Here is a 26,433-nt window from a genome sequence, read left to right on the forward strand (position 1 = left end):
TGGCATTATTTCCACTTAAATTAGCTAGCATACTTTTTATTCCAAATACATTACCATTTTGTCAACTAATACAACTTTAGTTGAGGTCCATGTTTATGTTTTGGATATGACAGTATAGTATACATAACCACAACATAATTAAACAGTTAGCGTTTACACAAGATGTTCTGTGTGTCAGATAACAATGTCAAATCACTAACCAATTTGGTGGGTCATGTTTCACAAATTATGTTCACTCAATTTGCAATTTGAAGTTTATGTAATCTGTGCAGATTTAGTGCACATACTCAGCTAATGAGACAATATATTACATATCGCCAAATTGAGCAGCACCCATGCATTTCTGGCTTACTTCAAAACAACCATCAATCAACAAATAAAGACAGGCTGGTTTGTTTGCTTTGAAGGGAAAAGCACAAAACAAAGATGCATAATAATATAATTAACTAGTAACTAACATTAAAACTAATTTCCTCAGAAAAGCAAGAGTTTAAGCATTCTGCAGACCTAAGTAAATGTGTGTGTAAATCATTTTTAAAGCCATTCTGATGTAAGTTTTCAGATTTATTAAGGTGAACATTTTTAAAATTTTAGTACAAAAAATGTATCCAGTAGTAACACTTTCATTGAACAATAATTGTTTTAGGCACATGATCAGTTTGTCTCTTTTGCATTAATACAATATACTGCAGCCAAACCTGAGAAAAGAGTCCAAACATTCCACAACATTACATGTTATTCACATAGTTGAAATTCATGGGCAGGGATTATATTAACTGAAGATAAGTAAACTATATAATTTGCACTCTTGATTGGAATTCATTAGCATACACCTTTAATTATCAAATCTGAGGTTTACAATGTGTTTGTGATTCTGGGTTATAGTTTTTGGGAAGGTCTGGCACAAATTTTCATGGGGCGTAGGACTCAGATGTTGCTTACTCCACAATGCATGATGGACATACACAGACAACTCAAAAGCAACCAGCTCAAAACAAAACAGCATATAAATACCCAGTACAGGGTCACAGAGCCCAGTGTTAATGTCCAGTCCAATGTGACGGAGCCCAGCATCACAGAAGCGAGATATCCTAAAAGAGTTTGGATAAACCACCAATGAGATTAGATTTATGAACTAAGACTCTTTAGTAATGCACATTAAATGACTGTTTACTGTAATGTGCTGGTACTCCTTAAATGTTAGTAATGGCTGTCCCCAGTTATGCTGAATTACTGATTCCTGTTATGTTTTTGTTACTATGTAACCATCGGGGGAAAGGGGAGATGTAATATATGTGTTGGCTTAACTGGTGAGGGTGCTAACAGTTAAGGTTCGACTGGAGCTCAGTAGTTATTGACATACATGGCGTTCAGTCAAGTTTATTACATGTGTGTCAGATAAAGAGACAGAGACGAGTAGAGGTTTATGTACACATGAAACCAAAGATAACTGTGATAACTAACCCGGTTATGTGTGTATCTCTTTAGTTTCTAACAGGAGGCTCTTTATAGAGGCTACTAATATCACATAGAGACACTGAGGAGTTGAAATAATAAACCCCAAATCCAGCATAGAGAGACTCTGTGAATGTGGTGTTGAATGTGTGTAAGTGTGTGAGTGTGTGTGTGTCAGAGACACTGTAGAAGGACAAAATGTCGGCTGACACGTCGAGATACACTCCTACTCTATTAGAAGAGTGTGAAGGAAGAGATATATCAATTGAACTATAATTATGACGGGCAGTGAACTTGGCTTCCGTGCACAACAGGCTCCAGGAGATTTTATTGCGTCCAAGCATACAGTCACGACCCTGTCCTTTCCTGCTGATTCCTTTATATGTCACTGATATAACAGCCTCAACTCCACTCCATTCAGCCTCCCAGTAACAGCGTCCGGTCAGACTCTCTCTACACAGAACCTGGTACACATCAAATCTATCTGGATGATCAGGGTATGACTGGTGTTTTTCCACGTACATCACCTTCCTGTTCTCCTCAGATAGAATGAATTCATTGTTTGCTGTGTTTGGATCCAGTGTGAGAAAACAGGCATCTAAACACAAAAACAGACATTTTTAACACAACAGTCAAGGGTTGTGTGTATGTGTGTGTGTGTTTGTGTGTGTTAGACATACATTTCTTCAGTCCTGCTGTAATCCTGGATTCTCCTCCATTATCCACGCTATAAAACACACACACAAAATCACATATGATTTTTTTGTTTTTTCACTTATTGAATATTTTTAATTATGATTTTAACTTTCAATTATTATGAAAATAGGAAAAATTCAAGATGAAACGACATGTTAAAACATGCTTTTAAGATACTAGCAATATGCTAAACATGCTAGAATAGAATTCAGAGACTGAACTTGTCTAAAGCACAGAGATTTGCATTAACAATAGAGCTTGACGAAACGCCAGCAATGAGATGTGTTTGAGTCTCAGACATAATAACTGTACCATGATAAAGAGTTTACAGGAGAAAATAATGACAGCAAGGTGTTACTGTGTTCAGATTGAACGTGTTTCTGCAGAACATGGACTGAGCTTTTTATTTTCGTTGGTTTATAAATTTATTAACAAAAAGTACAACTTTTCTATAAAGGGTCATTCTATGGAAACGTCCATTTTTCTGTCCCTAGCGTTTACAGAAATACTACACTTGAAAAACAATTTAGGATTACAATTTCTTTATATTTTAAAATAAAATAATATGTTATTTGAACAATTGAGCCATCAATGTGGCAATATTTGTTTTTAATTAATTATAAAGAATTCCAATCACCACAAAACTGCTTGTCCTCACATCCATGTACAGAGGGAAAGTGCTTTATTTTGCAGTCAAAAACAGGTTTTTCTACAATTTAAAATACATTAATGTATTCATAACTATCAAATATATGATATAAATGACATAAAAAACAAAAAATGCCAAATAAATATATAATGAAAGTAGTGGTCCCCTGGAATTGTGTCATTGGTGTTACCGTTTAACAAAAATCTGTTATTTTGACCTACTTTGTTTTTAGGGAATTGTAAAAAACTAGAATACATATGGATTAAACTACTTAATTTAGTGAGTATACCATGATTGACAACATATGGTTTGATACCTTACAGCAGACATTTTGTTTTTGTAAAATGCATTTTTCATGAAATTTGTGGGTTGTGTGTGGTGACTGAAAAAAATGCTGGCAGCCATTGTTGCTTATTGGAGGTTATTTAATAGCCAGATTCATGCAGATTGACTGACTCACGGTCATTACTCTCAGTCGTTGATGCTGAATTGATCCTCCACCTTAACCTTTTTGAGGATTTGTTCCACCCTGCAGAGTTTATGTCTTTATGACTTTACAGTCCCCTGATCTTTTGCTCGAGACTGCCACTGACCTTGCACACACAGTCATCACCAGCATAAAAGAAAAAAAAATGGAGGACTTCTGGAGAGCCATGTGGAGCAAGGCAGAGGCCCTTTGCGCCAATGTCGGTAATCTAAAAAAATCTCAAAAGCCTCGCTATCTACAAGACTTTATTATTTAAGCTCCAACCAAACATCATCCATCCATGTCTTCTTCGGATGAACCCCGAACATCCTCATTCTACCGTCATTGATCGACACGTGAATGAAAAGACCCGACGGTTTTCTGCAGAAGCAGGTGCAGTTCTCATGGGAACATCAGCCCTCAACCCCAAGCATGCATCCTTCAAAAGGAGAGCCTTGTGCCCATGGCACAACACTATGGAATCAGAGAGGACAAACTGTTGGCTGAGTTGCACCAAATGCGCCGGCTTTTGTAAAAGAAAAAAGAAAAGGGGGAAACAGTTAGGAGTGCACTGGAGTTCTTATCCATGCTTAAACCTTACAAAGACTCCTTCACGGACATTTATAAAATATATGCTGCCACACTGCCAGTAACCTTCACGTCATGTGAGCGCAGTTTTTCCTGCATGCGGAGTGTAAAAACATACCTGAGAAACAGAATAGCAAACCCTTGACTCAGCAACCTTACTTGCCTGTCCATACACGCAGAACCAAGGCCATGGATGTTCAGAACATCACAGTCTCATTTGCGCTAAACCACAGCAACAGACGTATCGTCCTTCTGTAGGGTATATGCAATCCATTGCATAGTCACTAAGGTTGTGATGTGGTGTTTGTTTTAATGTTTTATAAGTATGCACAGTTCTGATTATGCATATGTATTGTGTTGTTAATGTTGAGCGCATGGGTGCTGTTTGCACAATACATAATGTTCCATTTGAACTAAGATTACAATTTTAACACATAATAAACATGTGCGTGAGTTTCAGATGAATTTACAGGTTTAAATACAAATACTAGGTTTACATATGATTCAGTAAAGCCCTGACATTCGGTTCTGTTTATTTAAAGAATCATAATGCGATCGTATTATGCAATGCGCTATTATTATGTTTGAGATATCAACCACTGGTCGATGACCATAATGTTTGTATAAACTGTACACCTAGGTCATAAAAACCATAATGATACCTACACTTACCATAATGATACCTACCTACGACCGTGTCTGCGACTTAAAAATTAGTTTGTGTGTTTTTTTAGGATGACGTTATTTGTGATTCAGAGTTTTGTATGAATTGGTAACCCTGTGTAGAAAACTGGCAGAAGACAAAAAAGCGTTAACTAGCCTGTCGGTTTCAAATCAACATGCGAGTTACATGAACACTCATGGCATTGCGCTACAGTTCAAAAAATGTTTGTCTGAGAAGCTAAAAAAATGCATGTTCTCACTCAATGTTGATAAAGCAACAACCTTGAATATGGATAAAATACTCAATGTGCTTGTTCGCTTTTTTATAATGAAAGCAACAGAGTAATAACACAACATCTGGCAAGCAGAAAAGTCAACATTGCCAATGGCCCAAACCTTATGCTGGAACTTAAAGATGTCATGCAGACTTATGGTCTTGAGTGGAGACAAGTTACCAGCATCCTCCTTGACAACTATGCAGTCATGAGAGGAAAAAAGTCTGGCCTTGAAACTCAAGCAAGGAAGGAGAACCCATACCTCCTTGACGTATCTGGAGAGACCGTGCACATAGTTTCCAATGCTGCCAAGGCCCTCATGATAATGGCCTTGATTTCACTTCTAATCTTCAGTTTAGCAGTTCAGTTCTTTAGCACTTTGAGCACTTGTTATTTAAGCATTTGTTATTGTTTAGAAGAAAACACTTTATTTGACAGTACTTTTAAATAAATTGTGCAAAGCATAATCATTGAAGAGAGTCATGTCTGTCTCAGTTTACCAGTTTTTTATGCTTTATATTTGATTTAAAAAAAACAAACAAAACGGTTTGCCATCAGTTTTCAGATGAAAGAGATATCTTTGTCGTAGTATTGAACTATAAACCTAGGAGATTTCCTATGACTAGCATCAGGACTCTTTAATGCCGGGATGTCTATTAACACCTATGCAACATATTAATATTATACTGAAAGAATCTTTTGTATCAAAGTCCCGGGGCCAGTGCGGCCATGCCCAGCAGGCTTCGACTATAGCCATATCTTCATTTTTCACCTGGAACAAAACTCTACTGACCACCACAAAGTCAGAATAACATCTTTAAAGAAGTATGTGATTGCAACTCCAACACCATCGAAGTGTTGAACCATCAAGACTTTCAGACACTCATTCAATGCCAAAGGCAATGCAAGTATCATACATTTGAATAAACTAACCATAGGTTTAGAATAAGCTGTGGTGGACCCCTTGTTACCAATGTGCTGATGGTTCTGTACAGGTGGTTATACGACTCTTTTCATACCTTCATTTCCTGTTTCTCTTATGGTTTCATTCGTTCAGTTTCACTTGCCTTTCCCCCATGTATGAGTGATTGTATGTTTGTTTATTTAGACTAGTTATGTGTTAGTGTTTAGTTAATAAAACTTTGTGCACAAATTACATGAGTTTCTTATTCTTTCACAGATGCAATAGTACTGTAAGAAAGTCTGTGACCATGAAAATAACATTTCATATGAAATAAAATTTCAGGAGAAATGTTGTGAAATGTTATATTTCAGTAACGGTTGATATGAAATTACACTTAATGTTCGCTTGATGAACAGATTAGTTAATTAAAATATTAATTTCCGCTACAGCTACTTCTGGCAGCTGATATAAATAAATGTAATTAATTATAATTAATTGTAATGATTTACAAACATTTCCCTGTTAGCTAATTTGCTACACAATTGCTTGCTGTGAAGTGAAACATCAGCTTCAGCATTACCCAGGTGAAGCGTTGATCGACAATTGAGCCTTGTAAAATGACGCTCAAAATTTAATTTCAACACCTTGTTTCATTCATGAATTTAAAGGTACACTATGCACAAAATTGATATAATGATAAAGTAAATCATGAATGCATCTTCCAAACTGTGTTTTTGTCTTATCCTGAATCAATATTGTACACCCACTGTATATGAGTGTTTATATTCAAACTATTTTGGACATGTAGGTCTTTATTTTGTGGAACACAAAAAAAGAAAGTATTTAGTCATTTATTCTATAGAAAAGTAACACAATAGTAAATAGTGACTAAGGCTGTTAGTCTCTTAAAGGGGACAGTGGATGAAATTGTCACTTTTTTTAGCTTTTCATGCATTTAGTTAGGTGTCGGCCAGTTTCAATTTGCAGCTGGTTTCTACATACAGTAGGTGGCCAACCAAAATGATCGATCTGCCGCTGCCGCGTCTGTAAAGTGCATTTGCAGCTTTTGACCGCTGAGTGGCGCTTTCACCACAAGTTATCAAACAAGCGCATCAAAGCACATTTTCGCAAATAGCCATCATTTTTGCCTCACCGATGTGTTACATTTGACGGCTGGATTTGGGGAAAATAAAAAAAAAACACTGTAGTTAAAATATTTAATATTCACAAATGAAAATTATAGTTAATTCTATAATGGTAAAATTTACCATTATTTATTTCATTTTATTTACTTTTTAGAATAATTGTAGCCTACATAAATGGGTGAAGCAAAACAAATATAACTTTTTAACTGCAGGCAGATATAGGCCTATATTATTACAAATATATTATCATCACAAATATTTGGATCGTCCCTTATTCTGTACCTTATTTTCTTAAAGTATAAACACTTATTTTCTACAAGAATAAAGATTATAAATAAAGAATAAAAGAAAGAATCTCAATTAGCCCCAGCTTAATAGCCCTTATTTTCCATTTCTGAAGTTAATTGGCAACTCTAATGATGATGTAATTATCTTTTGACTCCCCTGACAGTGGCACCTTCCTCAAAAAAATAAAACAATAAAAAAAAATAAAAACCTCTGTTGTAGGAGACATGCGAGCAAATAATTGATTTTAAAAAAGAAAAAGGTATGTGCTTGGTTTCCAAAATGGAAAACGAATACAGCTCGTAAAAAATAATATGAAGAAAAAGTCATGATAACATATTATTAATTCATAGAAATAATTTAAGCAATTAAAACATTTTTTGATACTACAGTAGGTGGCAGGGCCGCGGCGTTAACTGCAAGTCAGTCATTTATGTATAGTAATTGTAGCCCATTTATGTAGGCTACAATTATTCTAAAAAAAAAATAATAATAAAATAATGTCATTAAAAAATGCCATCGGCCTGAGTAAATTTTACCATTATAGAATTGGGGTAGTAATTTAGGAGGTGAAAATACAGTGAAATTACAAATGGTATGTAATTTTTAAGCATAACTACTGAAGGTCTATGAAACGTTAGTCAATAAAGCTTTTTTTTTTTAAACAATGGCACTTAAAGTTTTGAACTAAAATATTATTTCAACCATATAGCCTGTGAATAAACAACTCTGTATTTAACAGCATGAACTTACAATGAAATATGTCTTCCTTCAGGTAGACTGAATGTTTTCCTGCCTTGCTAAATGTTGGGCTCATGATCAATGAGTTGTATTCGCCTCAAACTGATTTTATAAAATCAAACCGCAGACGGTGAAGCTGGGTCAGTGAGCACGAGACGCGCGCTGTGAAGCGGAGCAGCTGGCGGAGGATTCCACTTGGTCTTAAAGCCTTCCTCAATCACCTACGATCACAAATAACAATGATTTTCGCAAAAATAATGATTAATTATCAATTGATATTTTGTTATTATTATGGTCTTGTGAAAAAAATAATATGGGCTGCGAGAAAATAATGAATACAAAGAGTACGGCTGATGTGAGTGCAGGCATGTTTCAACCCAGTAACATGACAACACACCGTTCCTCGCAGCTAAAAAACAGACCAAATTCAGTTCAGCTGGAGGGGGTTGGTTTTTTTGGGGTGTAGTTCTGTATAGCTTGTGGGGGTTGAGATAAAGGTGTGAATTTCTTGCTCTTTGATATGGACAGTGTCTTATGAGGGTTTCAAACTTGCAAAGCAGGTTTAGGTAGGCCAATATTGGTTTAGGACAACTTTGAAAAAAAGGTTTGATCCACTTCAAATGTTGACTCCTAGCGCAATATAGTTTATTAGTTATTATAACTTAATTTCAGAGGAAGTTGCCTTAACTCAAAAAAAAAAAAAAATTGATGCAAACTGTTGCGTTAATTTTATTTTGCTGCGTCCATACAATATTTTTTAGAGTGTAAAATATAAATTCTCACAGAATGTAGCTTATTCATTACCAATATATTGTACAATCTCTTTATGTTTTTCTAAATCCCAAACATCAGTAAAGTCCAGACATCAGTAAAGTATCCGTCAATGAACTTGTTTTATAGGCTGTTTTAGATTTGGGAATACACATGCGTTACAGACGTGACAAAAAACACCAGAGTTTTTGGGAGATAATGTATTTTGTAGACTGTGATTTTGTTTCTGTGATTTACAATGCACAAACCAGAAGCAACAATATCTACAGAGAAGGGTTGGCCATTCTCAAAACATAAAATATAAATTTTATTTAAATTTTCGTTTTTCTGTTTCTTTAGAGAGAAATGCAACCTTCACAGATTACATAATGCTTTCGTTTTGAATTGATTCGTTTAATCGTAGACAAAAGTAGCTTTCTGTAGATATATTTCTCATGTATGTGAGACAATTTTAAGTTATTTCATTATCTGGAAAAAATTCAAATGATCGAGAGGGCGCCTCCCTGTCATCCATGTACAATAATAATTATCACTTGAATATGAATAATAATTCACATTTTGCATATGCATTACAAAGTAAAAATTTTTTTACATACAATTATCCAAAATAAAACCAAACAAGATTTGTTATGAATATAAAACATGTAGACAAATAAGAATAAATGATATACAAATAAGAATAAATGCTGCGCATCGCACTCAGCATTACGCGCGCCGTGCAAATCTTGCACTCTGGTGTTTGAAGGAATATGATACATACCAGCATTTACATGGGGCTGCAATTTATTTATTATTATTTTTTATTTTTTTTACTTCACTTGCTTTCATATAATTTAAGTAAAGAAGGCTCCCTTTAAAATCACTGAAGTTGTCAATTAATGAAGCTCTTTTTTACATTTTGTTGATTATAATGAGAGAACTTAAGTTTAAAGGTGAGGATGTTTTATTAATCAGTCCATTCTTTAGAGTTTCAATGATTTAGCAAAATCGTGCAGGTTTAATTCATTAGTTTCTTGTTTTAATCATGCCTAAATAATGGGAACGAAATTATACAGTGCCTCACGATTTACGATTCACGATTTCTTGATCAGTGTACAGACAAATATCTTTTTCCCAAGAAGTTATATGTCAAAATAAAGAACAGTAAGTGTGTGACAAAAATGCATGTCATTTTATTAAAGGAATTTTAAAATATAAATTAAAATATATGCCTAATATGTAAGAATATTGACATTTTGCATATAAATCCATGTAGCCTAGCTCACTAAAATAGGCTACCACTTTTAATGCTCCGATGCAAAGTAAACCACCATTTCTTTAGGATAATATAACACATAATTCATATTATATAAATAATACTGCATACGTATTAAATGTTTCAAATCTGAAATATGGTGTAATACTGTGTAGCTTAGAGAAAATATAAGCACAGGCTCATAGGCTTGACATTTATCCTGCTTGAATTCATTCTAATAAATGCACATAACTTCATAAGTATACTAAACTTTTATCTGTGAATATTACATATTTTAACTACAGTGTTTTTCTTTCATTTTCCCTGACTGCAGCCGTCAAATGTAACACATCAGCGAGGCAAAGCTGACGTCTATTTGCGAAAATGTGCTTTGATGCGTTTGTTTGATAACTTGTGGTTAAAGCGCCACTCAGCGGTCAAAAGCTGCAAATGCACTTTGCAGACGCGGCGGTGACGGCACTTGCGGCAGTAGAATGATCATTCTGGATGGCCACCTACTGTATTCAACTTGAATTTCAATACTATTAAACTGACTTTAAAATCTCAAGGAGTATATAAGTTGAAACGGTAAAATCTCACAGTATGTTAAATAGCCTAAATGAACTTGTATCTTGTATAGTATCCAAATACCTTGATTGCATGTTAGCATAAAACTAACAATATAATTTGATTTTTTTAAATGAACAATTCCTGTATAAAATGGGACAGCAACTTTTATCAAACATTTTGAAATCGTCCACAGCTGAGCAACTCGAGAGGCAGGTTCTGTGCCAGAGCGCACAAAGTGAATGCGCATGCACAAAGTCATTTTCAGATGCAATGAAAAAAGAAAAAAAAGATAAGAAAAACTGGATAAAAACATACACGAAACTTGTAAATAGGTCTTGGCCTAATCTAGGCTATGTTGTTAACTAAGTATATATTGTAATTTTTTTTACCCACAGTAAAAATATTTACCGATTAATCGCCAATTTTTGTTTGTTGCATGTTTTTTTTAAAAAACATGCTAAAAAATAAAGTTTGTGAGAGGGAAAAAAATATAAGTCATGCATAAGGTCCATTTTATTACATTCAGAAATAATAACGGCTGGCCTAATAAAGTTATAATGTACCAACAGGATATTTTTAGATCCCTTCACTTTACAACAAATCCTTTAAATTTAACAAATTTATCAGAACAGAACAAGAAGTCTAATGGAGAAATATAATTGTAGTATATAATAATATAGGCTTATCTATTAACAAACAAAAAGTAAATTGATAATAATTTAAAGCGAAACATAAGGTAAGGATTGGCTCTCATTCGGGAGAAATCCAAACGTTTCTATATTTGTGATGTTGCCCATTTGAAGCTCAACTATTATTCATTAGGTAAAATAGGCTTTGTAGTTCATGCGTGTTTCAGTATCGATGGAAAAAAATCATAATGAGCAAAAATATGCCAAAGTGGACCGCTGCTCGCTCCGAATGGCTCGGTGAACGGCTCGGTGAACGGCTGCGCTGTTTCCAATGAATATACTCGCATAAGGCACCAGTGCGATCAAACAGCTGAAACAGAAAATACTAAATTTTTGGTCACACAGTAAAGGCGTAATTCGAAAATAAAAACATTTAGCTTTTAATCCGTGTATATATACATATATATATATATATATATATATATATACACATATATATATATATATATATATATATATATATATATATATATATATATGTATGTATAGGCCTATTATGTAATGAATGTTTAATAATAATAGAATGCATCCTTTGTGTAAAGGACTTTCTTTTAATTTTTGATGAGTAGACTGTAGCCTAAGACTATCCCACGTTTTGAAATTAACTCACTGTAAATTTTCTAATGGTTTTTAAGGTTGTTACAATGTTATATTATAATGTTATTGTTGTTTTACTTCGTCCTTTCATCTCCCTGCGGCGACGGTACACACGGCAGTATTACCCATTCTGGTTGTCCACCTACTATAGATAGCTAGCTATTTGAATAAGACTACCCCCAAGCCATTTATGGAATCCAAGTCAGCAATTCATGTCTCATCTCGTCAATCCAAGATGGCAGCATGCACGACAGCACGCGCGTTTGTTTAGAGTTATTATTGAATGTTTGGAGTGAAGTTTTAGTTTTGTTATGAATTTTGGTTTGATTGTTCATATCCGTACAGATTGCAGAAGGATTGCACAGTACTTTTCTGATTGCTTTCTACGGTAGATTGTTCGTTTGGGAAGCCTACTCCTACTTTGCTTGGGCCTGGATCGGTGGTCTCATCTAGGCAGTTGTGGGGCATCGACAGGTGGAATGGTTCCTTTGAACGGAGCTGTGGAATTTCCTTGCTGGTGACGAGAGTGGGGTTTTGGTTCTGTGTGGTCCACTACGGATCCATGTGGAACAATCTTGCACTGCCTTGTTGGGCTATACATTGCATTGCTTGTTGTGGTTTTCCCATTCGTAGAATTGATTGCAACATCGCAGACTATTTTGGTTGACGAGAAGAGGCGTATCGCTTCTGAATGCTGTTTTTAACAGTAGCCTTTTTTGTGCTGATCGCGGTGGACTACACAGGGAATAAAAAGACACCGGTGGTTTGCTGTCAAAAGGTATGGACAGATTTTTACATCTCATCTGGAGGAACCTCCTTGGATAACGGTTTTTCTGAGAAATTACACCACTTACAGGTCCTTCTCAAAAAATTAGCATATTGTGAAAAAGTTCATTATTTTCCATAATGTAATGATAAAAATTAAACTTTCATATATTTTAGATTCATTGCACACCAACTGAAATATTTCAGGTCTTTTATTGTTTTAATACTGATGATTTTGGCATACAGCTCATGAAAACCCAAAATTCCTATCTCAAAAAATTACCATATTTCATCCGACCAATAAAAGAAAAGTGTTTTTAATACAAAAAAAGTCAACCTTCAAATAATTATGTTCAGTTATGCACTCAATACTTGGTCGGGAATCCTTTTGCAGAAATGACTGCTTCAATGCGGCGTGGCATGGAGGCAATCAGCCTGTGGCACTGCTGAGGTGTTATGGAGGCCCAGGATGCTTCGATAGCGGCCTTAAGCTCATCCAGAGTGTTGGGTCTTGCGTCTCTCAACTTTCTCTTCACAATATCCCACAGATTCTCTATGGGGTTCAGGTCAGGAGAGTTGGCAGGCCAATTGAGCACAGTAATACCATGGTCAGTAATACCATTTACCAGTGGTTTTGGCACTGTGAGCAGGTGCCAGGTCGTGCTGAAAAACGAAATCTTCATCTCCATAAAGCTTTTCAGCAGATGGAAGCATGAAGTGCTCCAAAATCTCCTGATAGCTAGCTGCATTGACCCTGCCCTTGATAAAACACAGTGGACCAACACCAGCAGCTGACATGGCACCCCAGACCATCACTGACTGTGGGTACTTGACACTGGACTTCAGGCATTTTGCCATTTCCTTCTCCCCAGTCTTCCTCCAGACTCTGGCACCTTGATTTCCGAATGACATGCAAAATTTGCTTTCATCCGAAAAAAGTACTTTGGACCACTGAGCAACAGTCCAGTGCTGCTTTTCTGTAGCCCAGGTCAGGCGCTTCTGCCGCTGTTTCTGGTTCAAAAGCACACGCCTGTGCACGGGTGGCTCTGGATGTTTCTACTCCAGACTCAGTCCACTGCTTCCGCAGGTCCCCCAAGGTCTGGAATCGGTCCTTCTCCACAATCTTCCTCAGGGTCCGGTCACCTCTTCTCGTTGTGCAGCGTTTTTTGGCACACTTTTTCCTTCCCACTGAGGTGCCTTGATACAGCACTCTGGGAACAGCCTATTCGGTCAGAAATTTCTTTCTGTGTATTACCCTCTCGCTTGAGGGTATCAATGATGGCATTCTGGACAGCAGTCAGGTCGGCAGTCTTACCCATGATTGCGGTTTTGAGTAATGAACCAGGCTGGGAGTTTTTAAAAGCCTCTGGAATCTTTTGCAGGTGTTTAGAGTTAATTCGCTGATTCAGATGATTAGGTTAATAGCTCGTTTAGAGAACCTTTTCATGATATGCTAATTTTTTGAGATAGGACTTTTGGGTTTTCATGAGCTGTATGCCAAAATCATCAGTATTAAAACAATAAAAGACCTGAAATATTTCAGTTGGTGTGCAATGAATCTAAAATATATGAAAGTTTAATTTTTATCATTACATTATGGAAAATAATGAACTTTTTCACAATATGCTAATTTTTTGAGAAGGACCTGTATTCCTTGTGACTACTGGCTCTGTTCTGTTGGATTATAAGAACTGCTTTATTGTCCTAAATCACATTTTTACTAATGCTTATAATGATTCTCGATATAAGCCTCGAAAAAGGCAGTGCCTTGTTTTTATTTTATTGTTGATCTCGGGAAATGTACATCCTAATCCTGGCCCTAATATTAATAGCCTTGGTACTCCTGAAGATTTTAAATCCAGGTCGGGCCTTGGTTTTATTCACTTAAATGCTTGTAGTTTGTTGCCAAAAATGGATTTGGTCAGGATATGGGCTACTCAAACAAATGCAGATGTTGTAGTAATTTCTGAAACCTGGCTAAAAAAATCTATTTTAGATAAGGACATTATGATTAATGGCTATAGTTTTCCATTGTGATCATCTAAAGAAGGGGGGTGGTGTTGCAATTTATGTTAAGAATAAATTTAACACCAGTATCTTATTTTCTAAATCTATTGTTTAACAATTTGATATCTTAGCATTAAATCTTGAAATAGTCAATAACAGTAATATACTGACCGATGGCTGTTACAGACCCCCTTCTGCGGTTGTTGATGCTTTACCAAATTTAATGGAATTTTTAAATGAACTTGATTACAGTGACACTGTTTTAGTGGGAGATTTAAATTGGGACTGGTTATCTTCTGTGTCTGATGATTTTAAAAATCACTGTAACGGTTTAAATCTTACACAGATAATAAATAGTCCCTAGATTTAATAATAGAAATTCTAACAAATCTACTCTTATTGATTTGTTTTTGACAAACACCAAATTTTCAGATGTAGGTGTGTTTGCTGATGATTTGAGTGATCACTGTGTCATTGCAGCTGTAAGAAATACAAAACTGCCTAAGACTAAACCTAGAATAATTCTTAAAAGAAATTTGAGGGACTTCTGTGAGCAAGCATTTTTGCATGATTTTTCTTGTTTTGACTTGTACAGAATTGTACAGTATTGTGGACAAGCATGCTCCCTTTCAGAGGTTAAGAGTAAAGGGACGTGACAATGTGTGGTTTACCCAGGAGCTGGCTAATCTTCTTCGGCAGAGAAACCAAGCCTGGGCTAACGCCAGGCAGTCTGTATTTCTTATTAAAAAGGCAAAATCAGATTTTTATTTAGCAGCTACAACGGAAAACCTAAACAATCCTCGGAAATTCTGGAAAGCCCTGAAATCTGTACCTCAAATTGTCATAATGAATTACCTCCATGTATTATTAAGGATAAAACAGTTATATCAGAAAAGTCTGCAATTTTAGAGTGCTTTAATAAGCACTTTGTGGAAGCAGGTTCCTTGTTTGAATGCCAACTCCTTGCAAACAAATCAACATTAATAAACTGTTTTAATTTGTCAGTTCCGCCCCAGAAATCGGTGGCGAGTAAAGAGCCCTTTTGTCTAAAGCCTTTCTCCGTCGCTGATGTGAAAACAGCTCTTATTGGTTTGGACCCTAGTAAATCTCCTGCCCCTGATACTTTACAGCCTTATTTTCTGCGAATAGCTGCTGATTTTATTATTTTTTATCAAACCCTAGTCAACAATGAGATATCAAGAATTTGGAAATCGGCATATGTATTCCCTCTTTTAAAGGGAGGAGATTCCTTGTGTTTGGATAATTATAGACCAATTTCCAAATTACAGATTTTAGCTAAAGTGTTAGAAACATTGGTTGTTGATCAAAAGACTATTTGGTTTCCAATTATATTTTGTCTGACATACAGTCTGGGTTTCCAAGGCAGCATAGTACTACTACTGCTGTCTAGTAGTACTACTACTGTCACTACTACTACTGTCATTAATGACATTATTGAGGCAATGGACAGCAAGAACACTTGTGTAGCTCTTTTTATAGATTTAGCCAAAGCATTTGATACAGTGGACCATTGCATTTTGCTGGAAAAGCTACGAAATTTTGGTTTTTCTGACCATACTGTTGATTGGTTTACTAACTACTTGGCAGATAGAACTCAGTGTGTTTATTTTGACAATTCCAAATCAGAAACTCTGAGTCCATCTTGTGGTGTACCGCAAGGATCAGTCTTGGGTCCAATTTTATTTACTATTTATATTAATAACTTGGGTGACGGCATTTCTCAGGTTCATTTCCATTTTTATGCTGACGATACCGTTATTTATTGTGAGGCTGCGACTTTACACCAAGCTTTTTCTTATTTACAATCTGCTTTTAACCTTGTTCAGATACAACTGTATCAGCTTAAACTAGTTCTGAATGTTGAGAAAACTAAGATTATGCTTTACTCAAAATCTAAGAAGTCTTTGGACAGTTTTGCAAATATTTTTACTATAAATGGTGAGCAGATCGAACAAATCAAATTGTATAAATATTTGGGTATATTAATTGACGATCAGCTTTCTTTTAAGTTGCACATTGATAAACTGGTACAAAAGCTCAAATTAAAAATAGGATTTTATTTTAGAAACAAAGCCTGTTTTTCTTGGAAAACTAGGAGGAGATTGGTTGCTCCCACCTTTCTCCCTGCACTTGATTACGGTGATTTGCTCTATAGAAATGCGCCTGATAAATGTTTGTCTTTGTTGGATACTGTCTACCATAATGCATTAAGATTTGTGACTGGATGTAAGGCATCAGTACATCATTGTACTTTGTACAAAATGACAAACTGGCCCTCATTGTCAGTGAGGAGGTATACATTGGCTTATTTTTATTTGTAAGTCTATGCTGGATATGGTTCCGTCTTTGCTCCTATATGTCACGTAATGTTAGTTCTTATAATTTACGCTCTGGTAATATGTACTTGTTATCTGTATCTACAGTTTGTACAGAGCTTGGTAAGAAGGCTTTTAGTTATGCAGCCCCGTCGACTTGGAACACATTACAGTCTGAATTACAATTGCGAACTCTGATTTCTATTGGTGAATTTAAACAACGCATGAAAGTCTTGGAAATAGATGCCATAAATTGTTGTCGCTGTTTTTAAAATAACCAAATCGTTTTAAACCTATGGCTGGTATAAATTGTACTTTTAAGTAGTCTGATGTTGATGTTGTTTGTTTATGTATCTGAGGATATTGTTTAAACGTCTCTTGTTGTTGTGTATATGTTTGGTGATCATATTTGTAATTATGTGCTGATAATATGCTGCCATTTTCTCTTGAAAAAGAGGTTTTAAATCTCAATGAGATAATCTGGTTAAATAAAGGTTAAATAAAATAAAAATAAATGTGTCTTGTGTCAACACACCCCACAGAAGAGAGGGGTGGGGTGAGCAGTAGCTCATTATCATTTAAAGAAACATCCACTGAAATAGCTGACTGTTAACACAACTGTTTTACATGTAAAAAAGTGTGTCGTTTTACATGACCATTGATGAATTTTAACCAAAGTATTTTACAGACATTTCATGCAGACCCTAAATAATAACAACTTGTGGAAAGTGGGAATCTGATGCCCCCTTTAATGTTCTGCCATAAATTGCGTTTTGTATCCCACTGAAGATAAAACTCATACACTTCTGATACAAAATAAATTTAGTAGAGAGTAGTGTGTTGATTGTGTATTGTCACCCAAATTATTTATTACGTTTTTGTTGGAGCAGTTTAGCTAATATTTTACTTCCCAGGCAGAACCTCTATGTTTGATGGTTTGGTCTGGCCCCCTCCTGAAGCCAATGCTTCTTATTTTTGCTTAAATTAAAACAGATCTTGGTATTTGTGGTGGGGTGGCAGGGCTCAGACTAGTGCTATTTAAATCTGTTACATTGTTGTGTCTTTGTGTAGATTTAATAAAACATAAAAACCATTTCTGCTTAACATACTTTTTGTCCAGTGTGCAGTTTGGATTGTTCAGCAGCTTGACTCCAGAATCCCCTGGGTGATTGTAGCTCAGATCCAGCTTTCTCAGATGTGAGGGGTTTGAACTCAAAGCTGAAGACAAATAACCACAGCCTTCCTCCGTCACCATACAACCAGACAACCTACAATCACACAGCAACAGTCCACATCACATTAGTTTATCAATCAGACATCACTAACACTACAGTGAAGTACAAATGTACTTTTCCTGACACTGGGATCTTTTTGAATGTAAGAAACTAAACACGCAATATAAGAAACTTTGATTTCTTATGTCATTTTTAAAAAACTAAATGTTTTAAGACATTGCTATTTTTATTTGATGTTTGATTCATCGTGAGGCTCCTCTTATGTCATATTCCGGGGTTCCTTCATTTATGCAAATGCACACTCTTCAAAAACAGCAATTATTAAGGACGCGCTAAAATTTATTGATTAACCCAAAATCACAGTGCTTGCATGAAATGGAGTTGAGTAGCATTTACTGCAAACTGAGTCACTCTAAGATGTGATTTTCTTGTCTGTTAATGAATACAGTGTCATGCTTCACTCTCAAACAAAATGTGGTAGCATGTTGTTAATTCTTTAATTCTTTTTTTATAATTTACCTCAGTATCTCCAGATTACAGTTTTTCTTCAGTCCATCAGAAAGGAGCTTCACACCTGAATCTGTCAAGTCATTGTTACTCAGGTCCAGTTCTCTCAGACAGGAGGTTGAGCATTGTAAAACTGATGACAAACTCTCACAAGATTGAGCAGTGAGATTACATATGGAAAATCTGAGCAAGAAAAACACAGTAACTGCATACAGAATAAATCTAAGCAATGTGATTTTTAATGATTAAGTTGATGCAAAAAATAAAAATAAAAAAATATAAAAATAAAATAAAGTTTGAAATCAAACCTCAGTATCTCCAGTTTACAGACTGGACTCTTCAGTCCATCAGAGAGAAGCTTCACTCCAGAATCCTTCAGGTCATTGTTATTCAGGTCCAGCTCTCTCAGGACAGTGTTTGAGGATTGTAGAGCTGAAGACAAACTTTCGCAGGACTGAACAGTGAGATTACAGCCACATAGCCTGTGAAGAGAACCAAACAGACAGACATATTTATGTGTTTAACAGTGTCACTGATCTGCTCTCCGTTCCACCAGATACCCTGTCTTTAACCCCCTTTTGGATAAAGACATGGACACATAATTGGTTTAAAAAAAATCTCTTTATTTATCTTGATGTGGCAGTGAGGTGGAGAGCTGTTGGATGCGCACATACATAACCCTGCTTACACAATTAATTTGTGGTGTCTAAGACCAGCCACCTGAGTACTAAACCTGTGAATATTTAATTTAATTTATATTGCTTTAACAAACTGTGGAATTTTATTTGCATCAACACACATGGTGGCAGCAATCTCTGTTAAAGGACCTGAAAGGGTTTACTTGGTATTTTTATACCTTTGATGTAATGCATGATGGAAGTGGAAGATACAAAGTATGGTGGGAACGGGGTTAAAGTTGGTATTGTATGATGTTTATGCATGTAAATTTAAATAATTATAGCTGAAATTGTTGTTACTTGTCCTACTGTATTTTAGAAAGTGCTCGTAACTTTTTCTTATTTTGTTCTTTTTGTGTTTTATGACTATTGAGACTTTTTGTACAAATTCTCATCCACTAGTGGCAAGTTAGTCTTTGGCTATGTCTACGTTAATCCGGATACATTTGAAAATGGAGATTTTGATTTAAAACCCTCTCCGTCAACATTAGCATTTTCCGGAAGTTTCTCATCCACACTGAAATGTTGGAAAATATTCAATTTGCCTTGCTGCGCATGTGTAAAACGTCATAAAAGCTCACTGAAATGATACAGACGTAATACGTTTTCACGCAATTCTTCTGGCAGAAGTAAATTGTAGTATATTCTTTAATGTGAGTAAATTTATTGTCATCTTTTCGGAACTGTAATAGGAAGAGTGTACAAAGTAAATATCTTTAGCAACTGTGTGAAAGTAAATAGCATATTACAGGTTAAATTACAGGCATAAACATAGATGCCTATTGGTACAATATACGTCAGGTCTAAACATGCAACATCATTTTCACAGTCCACACTATAACGCAAAAACCCCATTTTAAAATTTATCCGCATTGGAGAGCAAAAAGCTTAGTTTTCCTAGACAAAAATACCATCTCAGAGTAGACCCAAGGCCAAAATGGAGAGACAAATATGCGTTTTCAAATGTAAATGTAATAGCGTGGACAAGGCCTGTGACAAATGTTTACTTGGTAAAGGTGCTGTTGAAGAGTATGGTCATTGAGTCAAGGTAGTACTTGAGTCGAGGTTTATTTTCTTTATTTTTCCCCCCTTAAACATTGAAAGGTATAAAAAACCTCAAGTTAATAACTCGTCTGTGCATTTGTGCTCAAGACTGCAGCAAATCAAACTGATTCATGAACAATCTGATCCAGTTCAACTCACTGACTCTGGTCACAGAGATTCTCATTATCAACACTGAATCTGTCCTACTGAAATGAGGCAAGAACCGCGAGTAATATAATCCTCAGAGCACAGCATGCAAAATAAAGAAACTGTAATAAATGCATAAAGAAAGGGAACATGGTTTTAAAATTGACATTAAAATGTTAACTGAACCAAACTGTTCTAAATAATCACTTCAAATTTCATTCTCATAATTGGAAAAATGTATGACAAAATTCAAAGTCTCCCAGGATTCTTGGAAACCCCAATTGTTTTCTCATCAGGTTTTTTTCAGTAGATATTGCCTGCCTTGTGAACTAAGAAAAATGTCATTCATACTACAATATATTATAAAAAAAAAAAAATCTGCTAGCTATAGTTATGGAATGGCAATTCATCCACATATTTTAACAGTGATTCAGTGAATGTCAAACCTCAGTATGTTCAGTCGACAGTGTGAGCTCTTTAGTCCATCATAAAGCAGCTTCACTCCTGAATCCTTCAGGTTATTGCTACTCAGATCCAGTTCTGTCAGATGGGAGTTTGATGTTTGGAGAGCAGAAGATACAGTTTCACAGCATGTTTCATCAAGGCCACAGCTGTCAAATCTGCCAAAACAGAAGGTTTATGCTGATTATTTTGTGCAAAACTTGTACCCTTCATAATCAGGACAGTAAGATATTTCACTCAAAATGTTGTCATTTTACTGTTTAGGGAAAGTATTTGTTTAAACAGCAGTCAGTGAAATTACTCACAGGGCTTTCATGCAGCATCTCACAGCTGGAACGAATCTCTTGTAATTTTCTTGTGATGATGTGAACCTCTTTGGGTTGAACTCATCCAGCACCTTCTCCGACATCAGCAGTATGTAGGTTAGCACTGTGCACTTTGAAGATGAGAGTTTTCTTTCTTGATGTTCATTTGAACTGACATATCTCTGAATTTCCTCATATAGTGAATTATCTTTGAGCTCAAGTAAGCAGTAAAACAGGTTGACTGAAGCTTCATCTGAGATAGAGTAGCCATCTTGTACTTGTTTAATGTATTTAGTTGTTTGTCTGATGCTCTCTGTGGTGTCTTCAGTGTGTGTGATCAGACCTTGGAGCAGGTCTTGACTGGATTCCAGTGTAATGCCCATCAGAAACCGCAGAAACAGGTCCAGATGTCCTTCCTTATTCATTATGGCTTTAACCATAGCCTTCTGCAGTAGCTCCTGCAATGTAATACTTTCTTGTGGCTCATCAAAGAAAAACTGAAGCTCCTGCATGTTCTTGTTCAGGTAACAGATGAACACATGCACTGCAGCGAGGAACTCTTGAACACTCAGATGCACAAAGCTGAACACCTTCTTGTAATGAATTACTTTTTCCTTCTTAAGGATCTCTGCGATCATTCCTGTGAACTCAGTGTCTTTACTTACATCAATACCACATGCTTTCAAATCTTTCTCATGGAACACAATTTGTTTATTCTTCAGCTGTTCAAACGCTAGCTTGGTTAACTTCAAAATCATCGGTCTATTTAATTGTAAGTGCTTTGCACATTCTGTTTCTTCTTCTTCATCATATTTCTGGTTCTTCATGTTCATCTGTATCAGCATGAAGTGAATGTACATTTCAGTGAGTGTTGTGCTGATATTCTCTGCACTGTTCTCAGTGAGAATATTCTGAAGTACTGTGGCTGTGATCCAGCAGAACACTGGAATGTGGCACATTATGTAGAGACTACGAGACGTTTTAATGTGTGAGATGATTCTGGAGGCCACAGTCTCATCTGTGATTCTCTTCCTGAAGTACTCCTCCTTATGCTGGTCAGTGAATCCTCGCACCTCTGTGAACAAACCTACGTATTGACGAGGGATTTGATTGGCTGCTGCTGGTCGTGAGGTCACCCAGACAAGAGCTGATGGAAGCAGATTCCCTTTGACCAGATTCATAAACAGCACGTCTACAGATGATTTTCTCTCAACAGGGAATTTTGTTGATGGTATACTTTTAAACTTCAAAAGTTGATGTCTCTCATCAAGTCCGTCAAATATAAATGCTAGATTGCATTCCTTATATAGCTTTGTTTTCTCCAGGTCCTTCAGTTCAGGATAAAATAGCAGCAGAAGCTCGTGAAAACTGACATCTTCATTCACCATAATGTTTATCTCTCTGAATAAAAGCAGGAACACACAGTCTACATCCTGATTGGCTTTTCCTTCTGCCCAGTCCAGGATGAACTTGTGCACAGAGATTGTTTTTCCAATGCCAGCGATGCCCTTGGTCAGCACAATCTTTTTCTCATTTTTTTTTCTCAGTTCAGTAAATATATCATTGCATTTGATTGGTTTGTCCTGTGGTACTTTGTTGTTGAAAGCGTAATCAATCTTCAAAATCTCACGTTCCTGGTTGACATCTTTCATATCTCCCTCTGTGATGAAGATTTCTGTGTAAACAGCCTTGAGATCTACTTCATTTTCTTCTTTGCCCTCAAAAATACATTGTGCTTTACTCTTCATGGTGGATTTGTGAGTTTCCAAAAAAATTTTCAGAATCATATCTGTTACAATAGATGACATTTAAAAAGTTATAATAGATGAGATTTAAAAAGTCATGAATAATCTTACACCGACTGTGATTTTTATTTTTTTAATTGAAAACTGTGGAGGGTGGGGGGTACATAGTTTTGAATACACCTGATAAGACTGCACCTTGTTGTTCTGTGTGTTTCTCTGCCATCTCGGTCTCTGAGATTTTTTGTGTCTCTGTGAAGAGGAATATACAAATATACAGTCAGAACTTATTATTCAAGTGATGTTTGTTTCTTGTCCTTTTATTCCTAACTGCAATGTTAAATTTGTATTTGTTCAAGGTTATATTTCATTATTAGTAATTTGTGTTAACAAGTAAGAAATTATTATTTCTTTTATGGTTTTTTTTTTGGTGTGCTCTCTGAGGGGGACAACATCTTTCTATGCAAAGTATAAATTGTGTAAATTGCTCAATAAATTAATAATTTAGGATATGAGTTTGTTCATGTGACAGTTCTTCAGATCCGTGCAGATCACTGATGACTGAGAAGCAATCGTTATTTAAGAGTAAAATAAATCTAATTCTTACATATATTGTAGCAGGAAGTGGGTTCAAAATCACTGAGCATTTTCACTTATCAAGCTATTAACTGACTGCTAATAAGCAGTGTTTCTCAGAAAGCATATCTACTGTGATAGTACCATTTCCTGCAGTGTTGTAGTTGATGGTCACTGGGCCTGTGATGGTGTTTCCACTGAGTACAGTAGCATTTACAGTTGCTCCCATCTCAGCATTCAGATCAACACTGACTCCAGTGTGAGTACTGCTGCTCATGTGGACTGGAATACAAACAGAGAGATTAATTACCTTCCCTAAATGACAACTTTAACATTACTGATATTATGTTCTTCATTACCTTGCTTGTGTTTCACCTTTTTCTTCTTCCTGCGAAACTAGTGTGTCACAATGCTGCTCAACAGATGCCATTGTCCTTCACCGACTCACTGCTGTTGGACAAGAAGAAAATGGGTTTTAATAGCTTCATGTCTGCAGACACTTTCCAAAAATAAAAAATTTAACTATTGGTAAATAAACAAGTAAATGATATATAGAAACAATTATAAAATATATTATGAGTTATTAAGTGCCTCTGTATGGATGTATTATTCATTATGTTTAAATTAACATAATATGGGTCTCAACTTAGAATCATGTAAAATAATTAGGGCTGGACTAGAATATTAGATTATGTGAATATTCGTTCGGTGGGGTGGCATTTGATTTTAAATTTTGAGATGTGAATGTTCTTTTTTTTTTTTTTTTTTTAACACCTAGTATTCCCTGTGAAGCAGTTTTCATTCGCGCTTGAATATGAATTGCCCCTGATTGAACGTCATGATTCAGTTCAACTGGAAGAGAAGACAAAAATGCCGAAGACCTCAGCTGTGTGGGAGCACTTTAAATTGAGTGAGGACAAGACAAAGGCAGTGTCATATATGTGATTTGAAACTGGCCTACCACAACAGCACATCAAGTTCTGTAAGTAGTACGCCTATAGTATATTGTTGGTGTAAAAAAAAGGAGCTGCTTTTATCTGGCAGGTTAATCACAAAACGTGCACATGTGCAAATACTTGCGAATACGGCAATCATTAAAAAAACGTACAGTAGCCCAGCCTAATAATAATTTGTCTATATTAAAAGTATTGCTCTTAACAGACCTGTGTGTTTTTGTATCACTAGTGCAGTGTCTGTTCTCTGAGCATTTAAGCTTTAGGCTCAAGCTGTTCTGTAGTTTATTAAAAGTTAATTAAAAGGTTACTCCAACGCAAAATGAAAATTTTGTCTTTAATCACTTACCCCATGTCGTTCCAAAACCATAAAAGCTTTGTTCTTCTTTGGAACACAATTTAAGATATTACAGCACCGCATACTGGTCTGGCCTGTATACTACATCGTTTAGAGTCGGTTTCAGTGGTTTTGTATGTACACAGATATTTATTGCGATAACACCATGTTTACAGAATTTTTGTTTTAGAATGAAAAAAAAAAGATCAGATAGGGAAAGCTCTGGCTTCATGTGGATGTGGCGTTAAATCAGATTTCAATCAGATATGCACAAAAATAACAAACCTACGTATTGACGAGGGATTTGATTGGCTGCTGCTGGTCGTGAGGTCACCCAGACAAGAGCTGATGGAAGCAGATTCCCTTTGACCAGATTCATAAACAGCACGTCTACAGATGATCTTCTCTCAATAGGGACTTGTGTTGGTGGTATACTTTTAAACTTCAAAAGGAGACGACTCATCAAGTCCGTCAAATATAAATGCTAGATTGCATTCTTTATATAGCTTTGTTTTCTCCAGGTCCTTCAGTTCAGGATAAAATTCCAGCAGAAGCTCGTGAAGACTGACATCTTCATTCACCATAAAGTTTATCTCTCAGAATAAAAGCAGGAACACACAGTCTACATCCTGATTGGCTTTTCCTTCTGCCCAGTCCAGGATGAACTTGTGCACAGAGATTGTTTTTCCAATGCCAGCGATGCCCTTGGTCAGCACAATCTTCTAATTTGCACAAAAATCTAATTTGCACTGTTTGAATTAAACCACTGCACAGCTGTCAAAACTAACTAGCACAATCCAGTGGCATAAACTGCAAGTAACGTAAGTCTAATGTAGACAGACACAGTTACTCGTATGTCCACTAAAGGCCCTCCTGTCAATGATGTGACAGTACAGGTTATGGTGACCACTCATCTGTCAGCAACATGAGATAATGTCATCATCAAAGAAACAGAAGACAGATTCTCAGGCTGTATTCACACCGGTCTTGTTTGGTTCGATTGAAATGAAGTCTGGTTTATTTCCCCCTTTGGTGCAGATCTTTTTGACAGGTGTGAATACAGTAATCGCACTCTGGTGCGCACCAAATAATCGAACCGAGACCCAGCTGAAGAGGTGGTCTCGGTTCGGTTCCAAACGAACTTTGGTAGTTTGTTTAATGTGTGAATATGATCCGACCTCGATCCGACCCAACTGCAGAAAGCACTTCGCCTTTTGAGTTAACAGGCTCCTGTAGTTGGAGCTGCATAATGGGAAAGAGTTGTGTTAGATACATTTGGTAGCCATTGTAAGATGAGTCATGGTTCGACTTGGAGCTCCAAAAAGACATGCTGCCTCATTGACATTTGGGCTGATTCCTATATATCACAATGTGTTTAGCAAGTTCAGTGAAAGGATGAAGGAGAGGGTATTTGAGCGGTCTCCCATTAATCATGTTGAGAGCCTGGAGAGGGGGTTGTTTACGGGCGACCGCGCAGTAGGCTGACACTTGCGAATGCCTGCAATCGCTTTCCTATGCACACTGTTTTTTTAAGTTTCACTTTCGATTTCTTCATATCTAATCCGTCATCTGCACAGTGACATTGTCAGTATGCCAAGGTAGGCGCACATAA

General features: G+C 36.1%; 1 protein-coding gene across 1 annotated transcript in view; it reads right to left on the minus strand.

Moving 5' to 3' along the window:
- Positions 1-553: 553 nt before the first annotated feature.
- LOC109075283 (protein NLRC3-like) overlaps positions 554-26,433 on the minus strand; it is a 29,407-nt gene continuing 3,527 nt past the window's right edge. Inside the window, exons 2-10 of the mRNA XM_042754367.1 lie at positions 23,891-23,981; positions 23,676-23,813; positions 23,154-23,207; positions 21,214-23,002; positions 20,893-21,066; positions 18,591-19,060; positions 17,946-18,104; positions 2,136-2,182; positions 554-2,053 (exon numbers count right to left, since the gene is read on the minus strand). Of these exons, the coding sequence (XP_042610301.1) occupies positions 18,817-19,060; positions 20,893-21,066; positions 21,214-23,002; positions 23,154-23,207; positions 23,676-23,808 (2,394 nt within the window). The 5' untranslated portion in view covers positions 23,809-23,813; positions 23,891-23,981 and the 3' untranslated portion in view covers positions 554-2,053; positions 2,136-2,182; positions 17,946-18,104; positions 18,591-18,816. The remainder of the gene's footprint in view (positions 2,054-2,135; positions 2,183-17,945; positions 18,105-18,590; positions 19,061-20,892; positions 21,067-21,213; positions 23,003-23,153; positions 23,208-23,675; positions 23,814-23,890; positions 23,982-26,433) is intronic.

The sequence above is a fragment of the Cyprinus carpio genome, unplaced genomic scaffold (genome assembly GCF_018340385.1).
Source record: "Cyprinus carpio isolate SPL01 unplaced genomic scaffold, ASM1834038v1 S000006502, whole genome shotgun sequence".
Classification (NCBI taxonomy): Eukaryota; Metazoa; Chordata; class Actinopteri; order Cypriniformes; family Cyprinidae; genus Cyprinus; species Cyprinus carpio.